This window comes from Glycine max, chromosome 18 (assembly GCF_000004515.6).
Source record: "Glycine max cultivar Williams 82 chromosome 18, Glycine_max_v4.0, whole genome shotgun sequence".
Taxonomy (NCBI): domain Eukaryota; kingdom Viridiplantae; phylum Streptophyta; class Magnoliopsida; order Fabales; family Fabaceae; genus Glycine; species Glycine max.
The window spans coordinates 6,446,903-6,457,719 of NC_038254.2; the positions used below are offsets into that span (position 1 = coordinate 6,446,903).

Genomic DNA, 10,817 nt, shown 5'->3' on the forward strand with positions numbered 1-10,817 from the left:
ATCACTTGTCATGTCCTGGCATCCATGGCTGACACGAACTTGCAAGCTCCATTCATAATATTCCACCTGTCAGGAATAGTTGGATGTGAGGTACTCATGTGGGTTCTTCTCACTGACATTTTCTGGTACTGTATGGTCAACATGGTTGCTTCACTCATAGCTTTCTTATGCTTCTTCATTAATCACATTCCTAACATCTTTGCTGATCATGAGATGCCAATTATAGAAATGCAGCCGCCGGAAGAAGAGGTGTAGTAGTATTTGTAAGAAAAGCCTGGTGCATGTGTGCTTGTGTACTCATGTTATGGTTCGTGTGTGACCCATCCAATAAATAAGTTGAGATTTTATTATTAGTTTTACTCGTGGGTAGTTTTCTTTATATACATGCATTTATATTCTGAGAAGTTTGGGTAGTTTAAAACCTTGTTGTTGTTGTATAAAATAGGAGTTATATATTTGCTGTAAAAGACAGCAGGCTTGTTAAGGCAAGGCCAGTTAGGCGCTTGGCTTTGGCCTATTAATTAATAATAAAGAGATTATTCATATTTATATATTCCTATTAGTTGAGGTCTGTCATTAATTATCTGAAGAGTGAATTTTCATGAAGATTTCAAATGACCAATTAATATGTTGGCATCCACTTATTATTAATTTTCTTATTCACGTTACTAGGCTTTTAAAGCTACTATTTTGGGTGAATTTTAATGTTTACGTATTTGATTGATTTTGGTCGATCCCTAGTCATTAAAATCTTGGATTCTTCCTTCGTAACAAATGTGTTATTGATTTTGTTGGGTTTCATTTTGTTGGAATTTGATGATTTTCAACAAGATATCGAAGTCTATATTTCAATGGTTATTATTTTTTGTTTTTTATTTTTCTGATCTTCCAGCATCACACCTCTGCAGGCGCTTACAAGAAACATTGATCAACATGAAACTTAGGGTATAAAAGCTTAGAAAGGTCTACTCAAATGGATATATGTTAAGTTGATAAGTAAATAAAAAATGCAAAAAGTAGAAAATGCAGGATCATCACGTGCCCATTGATTCTTGGTTTCTAATATCAAATAAGAACAAGAAGAAATTCAATTAAATAATTTTTTGAAATCACCAAATTAAATTTCCTAATTTGACAAATCAAAGGCATTAATTATATTGAACTTATATTTTTTATTAATCAACATTGCCAAGATGTGGATCAGGTTTGGCCTTCCAAAAACAATATCAATGATTTATAATAATTTATCAAATCATTTGATATTTTGATTTATAATAATTTAAGACAATATCAATGATTTATATTAATTTATACACTCTGATGAACTAAATCCCTCGACAAATAGTTAATGGTACAAATTTGGGTTATAAAACAATTTGTAAGATTCTGAAGCTGAGGAAATAATCAAATTTAAAGAAATTTGTAAGATAAAAGGTTAGGATTAGAAGAAAAAAGAAAGTAGATGATATGATATTTTGATTGGTATATTTTAAAGATAAAAGGATTTAAAACTATTAAGTTCAAGTTACATGAAATAATCATAATATTAACTTAATTTGCTAATGACTGACTAGTCTCACTCACTGCCGGGGCCACTTGATTGACTTTGGAATAGATTAACAGTTGCCAAAACTAATTTGACCGAAAATTTTCCAAACACTGAACATCAACTGATGAACCCGTATTTTGATTCTTCTCCTAATATCGTCTCTCTCTCAGTTGGAGTCGGATGGAGGCAAGCACTAACCTATAAAAGCCATAACATATTGTTGGACAAAACCGGTTATTATTTTTGTTTGATATTCTTAGAAATCCCCCAAGTTCACAATACCGTTTTGAGCAACTTCAGAAAACTGAGTCACTCTTTCATTAGTAATTATAAAACACACGTTATTTTATTTTGTTTCTTATTTTCAAGAACTTGTTCTCAAAATAATAAAACCATAACAATGCTTGAAAATAGGAAACTATAATAACATGACCTTTTTGTAATTACTAATAAAATCATATTTTCTTAAACCCAAGCATGCTTTCAAAACTGTTCTCACAGTTTTTCACCTGCTCTTTGTAGGATTGTTCTAAGTTCATTTGCTATCTGATGAAGTACAATAGGTTTTTGGATCAATCCATTCATTCCTACAAGTAGGCATTTCTCCCTCAAATGTTCTTGTGCACTTGCTATAAGAGCTATAATCAAGTGCCAACTATGGCTATGGAACTTCTGGATTTTCTTTGCCACTTCAAAGCCATCCATTTCGGGCATGTGAAGATCCAACAGGATAATTCTGAATGAGTTACCAGCACCACTTATATCACTCAGGCACTCAAACCCTGATGAGACAGCAATTACTTGACAACCAAGCTTCTCAAGTAGCTTCTTGGTCACGGTCCTGTTTACACCATCATCCTCGGCTAACACGACCTTAAGGCCTCTGAACTGTGAACTCGAACAATCTTTAGGTGCAAATATGGATTTTTCAAGTGATGTTCCTATCTGAAACTTGAGAAGAAGTGTCATGCCTTGCACCAAACCAAGGGTGTTCGGAGATATCCATATATTACCTTGCATCATCTACATATTATTCCACATTGTAAAGTCAGAGTTACGAAAACAATCATACAATGATGAATTAAAAAATATTACATAAGGTTCATTTGCTGAACAAATTAGCAGATAGGCAAGTTCAGAGAAAGAAATTTGGGTTTGGGGCAAAACACTTCAGCATTTTGCTTGAGATATTCACCCACTTAACCCCAAAATGCATGAACCTTCTTATTGGTCGCCTAATCCAACCGACGAAAGAAAAAAATAATTTTTTCTAGTCTAGTTTATGGTAGGAAAACTCTATAACTAATTGGCAGTCTAGTTTTTGAACAGCCTAGCTTCGACGGCTAGGAACCTCCATTAGAGAGAAAGATAAGGAAGAAACTTGTATTATTTTTCTGGTGCCCAATACATTCATGTTTACTCCTATATGTATATGCATCAATGATGCTGTGATTTGAAAAGAAGATAACAGGATTCTAGCGAATTCTAGCAATAACAGTAGACAGCAATAACAGAAATTTAGACAAGTATCAGACAGCAATATTCCTTGTCCTGCCACCTCAGCATTCCCTTAACATAATGTATTACACAAAATCCCTTAGGTGCTGAGGTTTGGTGATCTTTCTGGTGGGCCTCTGATGTATGCTAGTGCTTGTTCCTATCGTGCCTGGTTGTATTGTATCTGATGGTGGTTGCTGTGTTACTCCCTCCATAACAATCCTACAATTAAAAAAAATGGTAATCGTTGCAATTTATTTCTGCTAATATAATCTCCATGGTTCCTGTGATGCGTGTGTGGTCAGCCTGCTGGAATCCGTATTTTCAGAGTTATCTAGGTTAAGCTCCCAAAAAGGGATATATGAGGTAAACACAAAAGGATCTCTCCAATACAGGGGAAAATAGCTTCTCTGCGACGATGTTAAGCCAAGGACATCATGACTTGAGTTAGATTACGACAGAAACAGCATGTCGGCTCTTAGATGAATCCCGTAAGGAGAGAAATCCATGCAAAATTGTGTCAAATATAAGTAATCAACAATTCTGTATTAACAGATTGCCCATAGTTACACTTTCCTAATGAATTGTTAGAACGAACGAAATTAACAAATACTTTCACTAAAGTTGAAGTTATCATATTAATTCATAAAATTTTAATGAAAAAAATGGCAGCAAAAGTGTTAGATCAGTGCATGGTCAATTTGGAGTATCCTAGGGTGCCACAATTATTCAGGAACATATGAGCCAAATTAAGCTTAATGCAAACATGAAAAGCAAGGAACAATGATTCCACTACTGAGCACCATGCATATATCATTTCCAAATGCTAAGGTGATAACCAAAATTTTTGAGGCATGTAGAAGGTGAAAAGGTTGTGATATTTTATTTCCTGTGGGTTCAAGTTTGATGCATCGAATCTCAAATTCATCTCTAGAAAAAAAAAAGGTTGTATAGGCACCAAAAATCATTGAAGTGAAACAGCAGACGTCAATAGCTGTTTTAGAACTCGATATCCCCATAATTATTCCTCCCACTCCCATTAGAGCTAGAAGCAGAATCTGACAAGAGGCAAGCAAACTTTCAAAGCAAAATTGTGTTTTGTAACACACAAGCAACCTGATAATATGCATATCAGTTAGAACATAACCAAGCACAAGATTTGTTGAGGCATTGACTAAATAGAAAGCTTCCTAAGTATTATTAAATCTGATCTGTCAGCAATATCACCCAATCTAACTCATTATGATAGTTTCACCACCCATTCCAAACATCATAAACAATTCCACATTGGACAATTCTGAAAATTCAGATCAGCAAGCAAATTTGTCAAACCAAAGATCATCCTATAAGCATAAAATGTAGTGAGTTAAACAAAACATTTGGTCCTTACAGATGACAACACTTAAGAATCAGTCCTTGTATGAAAAAAGCTTAAGTTTTAGTCTCTATAAGGCTATAAGGGCATATAGGGACTACAACTTAAGAGACATAGTAAAAGCAGGGGCCAATGTGTACTAATAAGTAATAAGAGTGTATATGGACTATAACTTCAATTTTTTTCATACAGGAACTGATTCATAAATGAGTGTTGCCAATAAAGACCAAATGATTAGTTTAACCAATGTAATTCTAAGGTCTAAAGCTAACTGCTAACAATTTATACAGTTAATGGATAACCACATAAAATTCACTAGAGAGGAGGAGGAATGTGTCCTTTATAAGTTACTGCTAAAAGGTTAACAGGGAAATTATACATCTGACTATAATCAAATAGATGATAATGATACACAAATTAGATATAGATAATGATGCATCTACCTGTACCAACTTTTTTGCACATGCTGAAGCTCAGCCCCTCCTTAGTTTCATTGTAGTACTGCCTCCTACCAGTATAATGTATTGTCGAAATTCCTTCATCTGGCTGAGAACTCTGAGTAATCTGAAAATCAAATTTTATATGTACATACTCATTTTGACTGCTTGATCTCCAGATTCAAATATTTGTATCATTCCTGTCTCCACCATCACTTTCAAGAAAAACTCAAAAATTGAGAGTCCCTTTGTCATTCATGTTCAATAAATAGCCAATCATGTGTAAAATTTCTTGAAAAGCCCTTGCCTCATCACCCATAATTGTTTCAGGCAAAGACTTTTGGACATCAATTTCAAAACCAAAGCCTTCATAAACACACAAGCACTTGGCAGTGGAAGCAGCTTCCCTCATCATCGAATGCAGAAGGAAAGGTTTCATCTCTAACCGGAAGCCTCTCTTTTCATTTTCTGCAATTTCCATTACATCATTAATCAAACTGGAGAGGAGAACACATGGCCAACTTTCAACATTATATCACCAATAATCTTCTGCTCAGACCTCAAATTATCCCCTTGAAACAATGACAGCATTCCCAGAATACAATGCATAGCCCTCCACATTCAATGGCTCATGACATTCTGAAATGACTTCCTTGCCTTGCTGGCCATCATTGCATTCTTTTAAGCCTGTTGCAGTTCTCAGTTTTGCTCTTCCATATTCTGTCTCATTAGCTGAGACTCTTCAAGAGCAGACGCATTAGACAGGGCAACAGCCACTTCAACTATCTCCATCTCACGGTAGGTCCAAACTCTAGTGCTTGAACTTTGAAATTTGATACATGAAGGAACGGCATGTGAATAGCTGCCACAGCACCCACTCCACAGAGTCACCACTACTCAGCAGAATTAGGCCTCAAAATCTTCACCCCCTTGTTCTTTCTTATCTCCCACACATCAGAGTCGTTTACCAGAATAGAATTCTGAAAATATAATCAAAATAAAAGTTAGCAGTCTCACTTCGGGTAGAAGTGGAAAGGTTGAGTGCCATATAAGTGAGAAGAAGACCCATAAACCAGAGCCTTAAGGTTTTGGGTTAGAGTGTGGTGTCAAGTTTCCTTATGTGATGGCTTGTAGTCCACAGGTGTAAATCTCCCCGGTATGGTATGTATATTCTTTCATTTCCAAGGGAAAAAAGAAATGAAAATACAGAATCAGACAAGAAACATCTTCACAAAAAGTTATTTGAATAAATGTTTGTTATAATATTTTAGCTGATCTAAGAAAATTTCAGAACTACATTCATTAATAGCTTAATTATTAAGTCTAAGCTACGGCTGAATGCAACAGCAATATAATTGCCTGCAACTGAAGGAAGAAACTTGGACAAAACAAAAATAAAGAAGAAAATATTGTGAAAGGCATAATGATGTTAGGAGAAATGGAAAGTGTCCTCCTTGTCCTAACTGATATAATAAATGTCATTGTCTGCAATCCCCAAGGATGTAGAGAAGGTCTGCGAAGCAAAACGAAAATCAGCAAGGACATATAGTTAAGTTGAAGAACATCAAGAGCATGATAAAGAGCAGCATGGATGCATGGCTAATAAACAAAGGCAGCACCAATATCATTGCTTCTCACGCAAACAATTTCATGAGATCAAGGGTAATGGAGAATACTTGAGGTCAAAGGAAGGGAACAAATTGTAGTTGAGACTTCAACAGGTGCAAAGCTAAACATTGATACTTTTTAGTACCTGGAATTAGTCAAACTTATTGAGTGAGTCAAATGCTTGAAAAACTCTAATCTCCACATTTTTAATGATAAGGCATACAAGATGCATCATATTTGATCCATGAAGAAACACTTCGGTGATACTTGATAGTAAATATGATAGACAAAAACAAGTAGTGGCGCTCAACTCAATTCTCTGCTGAAATAGAAAATATCTTAGCCACAAATCAAGCTATTTGGCTAGGAAAAATAAAATAAAATTGAGACAAAATTGAAAAGAACCTATTTTATCGTGGGATCATCATAAGTCAACCATTGTTATCCCTAACACTCCAATCAAGCATGGTAGGACTAGGCACACAAAAGTTAAGTTTCATGTAATCTAAGAAAGAGAAAAAGCTGGCTTAGTCTAGCTCATAGCAACTCTAAGAACCAGTTAGCACATATAATGACCAAGGTTGTAACCAAAAATACATTTGAGTATTTTATGAAAAAACTTACATTTTTAAGGATAAACCTCGAGAAGAGTTGTATTCATATATTGTGGGAAATTATGTGACAGACATTCCGGCAGCAAAAGACATTAGATCCTTAAGTTTAGGACTGAGTTTGGGGGTTGTTAATGTTTATGCAGAAGTTCGTCTGTGTGCCCATTAAAACTTAAGTAAATGATATTCAGCAGTGGCAGAATTGTATGATTCACAAGTTTGCAGAAACATATGCTTTATCTCTTTTTAGCATCAATCTAATTTAACAGGATTATTTATTTTTAGATTTATAATTACCCTAACACCAGAGCCAAGCCAATTGTAGGCTTCTACTATTAGTTGTACCTTCTGTAGTCCATCAATAACATTGTGAAGCACGAACCAAAAGAATCCTGTTATGGAGAAATCTATTTTTTCACTCCTTATTAAATATTGGCCTACAGTACACAATATGATTTTCCCCAATACTATCAAGCTAAAGAATTTCTTAGAGCATAACAGATACATCATATCTTAGCCACTTCAAATAATTGAATTTTACCCAACATTAGCCAGAAAACTTACCAACTCAATTGATCAAAAGAGGTGCATCATATCTGATTCACGAGGCAAAGTGATGAGAGTAAATATGATAAACAGAAAATCAAAGTAAAACGAAAACAGGCTGGTTTATTTTGCTGTCAATAACCACACGATTTTAGGATTAGTCTAACCCCTTAATCATTAGAAATTTAAAAAAGGAAACAGAACATATCTTTGGAGAAAAATATAAGACTATATAACATGAGCAAAAAGGTAGAAACACAACTCATAACCTATATATAGATATATTGATGAGACCAGGCTATGTTACATATGCTACACCCGATCTTCCTGCGGTTGCAGCTCCAAATTTGACATCTGATCAACATTTGAACCTGAAACTTGGAGCAGTAGCTGACTGATGTATTTGAAGAAGTAAACGACCAGCTGAGCGACGTGGTTGAAGAAGAACAAGGCTAGCAGTAAAAGAAGCAAGTTGACCATACAGTAGCACATGAAGTCAGGAATGAGAATCCATAGGAGTGTTTCAACTCCAGTTATGCCTGAGACTTGAAATGTTATGATGGTGATTTGTTTGGTCGTGTCAGTTGTTGATGCAAGGACATTGGAAAATATAGCAGTGAGAAAAAACAGAAGGCTTGATTGTTGAAAGGGATTATTGGTGTTGGAGACTTCATACTTAATTCCAATACATGTTAACTCCAAAGCTACAAGAACAAGGTACTGGGGATGGCGACGTCAACGGACAGATAAAATATGTATAGTAGACAGCTTTAAATAAATAAATAATAATAATAATAATAAAAGTTGCCCGCGCTAAAGCCGTTCCGGATAAAACAGTAACTTTTGTTTAGAGACTGAACTAGCAAGATAGGATTGACAAATTGAATAGTTAGTCCACCGGACACAATTTAAAAATCGGGACTTGCACAGTAAAATATCAGAGGTAGAGAAGGTGGAAGCAGAGGGGAAGAAGATAACCGGGAGAAAGAAAGAGAGAAGAAGGGGATAAAATCAGAAAAATAAAATAAAAAAACAATAACCATTAATTTTAAAATAATTTAATCTAATGAATTAAAATAGACTTCGGATATCTTGTTGAAAAATTCATCAAATTCCAACAAAATTAAACCCAACACTTCCTCTCTCAAAAAAAAAAAATAAATAACACATTCGTTACAAGGACGAATCCATGATTTAATGATTAGGGACCAAAGTCAACCAAGCGCCTAACTGGCCTTGCCGTTAACAAGCCTGGTGTCTTTTAGAGCAAATATATAACTCCTATTTTATACAACAGTAACAATGTTTTAATCTAAAACTCAGTATAAACTTCCCAAACTTTTCAAAATATAAATACATGTATATAAAGAAAACTACCCACGAGCAAAACTAATAATAAAATCACAACTTATTTATTGGATGGGTCACACACTAACCAAAACATGACGTACACAAGCACACATACACCAGGCTTTTCTTACAAATAGTACTACACCTCTTCTTCTGGCGGCTGCATTTCTATAACTGGCATCTCATGATCAGCAAAGATGTTAAGAATGTGATTGAAGAAGCATATGAAAGCTACGATTGAAGCAAACATGTTGACCATACTGTACCAGAAAATGTCAGCGAGAAGAACCCAGATGAGTACCTCACATCCAACTATTCCTGACAGGTGGAATATTATGAGTGGAGCTTGCAAGTTCGTGCCAGCCATGGATGCCAGGACATGGCAAGTGATAGAGGCGACGAAAAGGGGCATGGCTGGAGTTGATAGGAAGGGATTGGTCTCTGGCTCTTTATACTTAATTTGAACTGAACCTAACAGCAAAGTAAACACAAAAGCATACAAGCCTTTGCGGTTCATACTGAAGTTGAGAAACAAATATAATTGTCTGTTGTTTAGAGAGAGAACTCGACTAGGAGGTATAAAAAAGAAGGAATTAATTGGAGATCTCGATTGTGAAGACAGTGGGTGGAGGGAAAACCTATTTATAAGGCGCAGTTTGCCTAGCTACTATGTTCAAGCTCCGGTATATTCGTGTGTGTGACACGTGTCTGTATATTCGTGTGTGTGACACGTGTCTGTATATATGTGTGGAAGCGTCTGTATATATGTTATTGCCCTCATGCAATAACATATCATTGCATTGCTAAATAATAAAAAAAAAATAGCATCCCGCTAACGATAACTTAATTTACCATACTATCTTAATCAAAACATATAACATGGATGGATTTTGGTAGTGTCAAAAGTTAAAAAAAAATCAATTAGACATTTCAAAGACATATATAGAATTAAAGTGAAACTTTTAAACTCAAGGTAGAAATTGAAAAAAAAAACCAAAAATATACTTTAGTATTATAATTTTTTTAATTTTCTCCTCCAAATAAATCATTGTAGTTATCAAAAAACAAATTTGGTGAAAAAAGAATTTGAAGAAAGAAGTGAGTAATTGTAAAAGTTACGTGAAGGCGAGATTAAAATAATTATGTTCTGATGTGAAATTAATTTCTATAAATATATTTATTATTCTTTCACTATTTATAGGAATACAAGACCAAGGCAAGCAACCTCTCATCTCTCACTGATTCTTGCAACCTTTGACTATTCATTTAAATATAATAAGTTAAATTGTCAAACACCGAACTTGTAAAGTGGTGCGGAAAGTGGCGAGTAGGGCTTACCAAACATAACTCATTTCTTCCAGTGTACCAAATAAAAACTCATTTCTTCCTGTGTACCAAATAAAAACTCATTTCTTATTGGAAATCTCGATTGTGAAGACAGTGGAGGGGAAATATGTATAAATAATAGGAATAAGACGTCAAGTATTTTTTGCGCAGTTTGCCTGTGTTAAATAATAATAATAATTATTATTATTATTATAATAATAATAAAGTAGCCCGCTAACGATCACTTAATTTACCATATTACCTTAATCAACTTGATAATATATAATAAATTGTGTGAGATGTCATGTTAATTAAAATGGATGTTAGTAGTGTCAAGAGTTAAAAGAAGAATCAATTAGATATTTCAAAGACATATATATAGAATTAAAGTGAAACTTTTAAATTCAAGGAATAAATTAAAAAAAAACCAAAAATATACTTTAGTATTATAATTTTTTTTCCTCCAAATAAATCATTGTAGTTATCAAGAAACAAATTTGGTGAAAAGAGAATTTGAA

At 34.3% G+C, this 10,817-nt stretch overlaps 1 protein-coding gene across 2 annotated transcripts; it reads right to left on the reverse strand.

Annotated features, from left to right (window-relative positions):
• Positions 1-1,968: 1,968 nt before the first annotated feature.
• Positions 1,969-9,581, reverse strand: LOC100796518 (protein EIN4). 2 transcript variants are annotated; one of them, XM_006602045.4, is made up of 2 exons: positions 4,865-9,581; positions 1,969-2,572 (listed from the first exon to the last, which is right to left on the reverse strand). In XM_006602045.4, the coding sequence occupies exon 2, from the start codon at positions 2,570-2,572 to the stop codon at positions 2,045-2,047; it is 528 nt and encodes a 175-aa protein (XP_006602108.1). In that variant the 5' UTR covers positions 4,865-9,581; the 3' UTR covers positions 1,969-2,044. The 2 variants fall into 2 exon arrangements, with proteins under 2 accessions (XP_006602108.1, XP_040868025.1); XM_041012091.1 differs by lacking the exon at positions 4,865-9,581 and adding an exon at positions 2,770-4,857.
• Between the last annotated feature and the right edge of the window lie 1,236 nt (positions 9,582-10,817).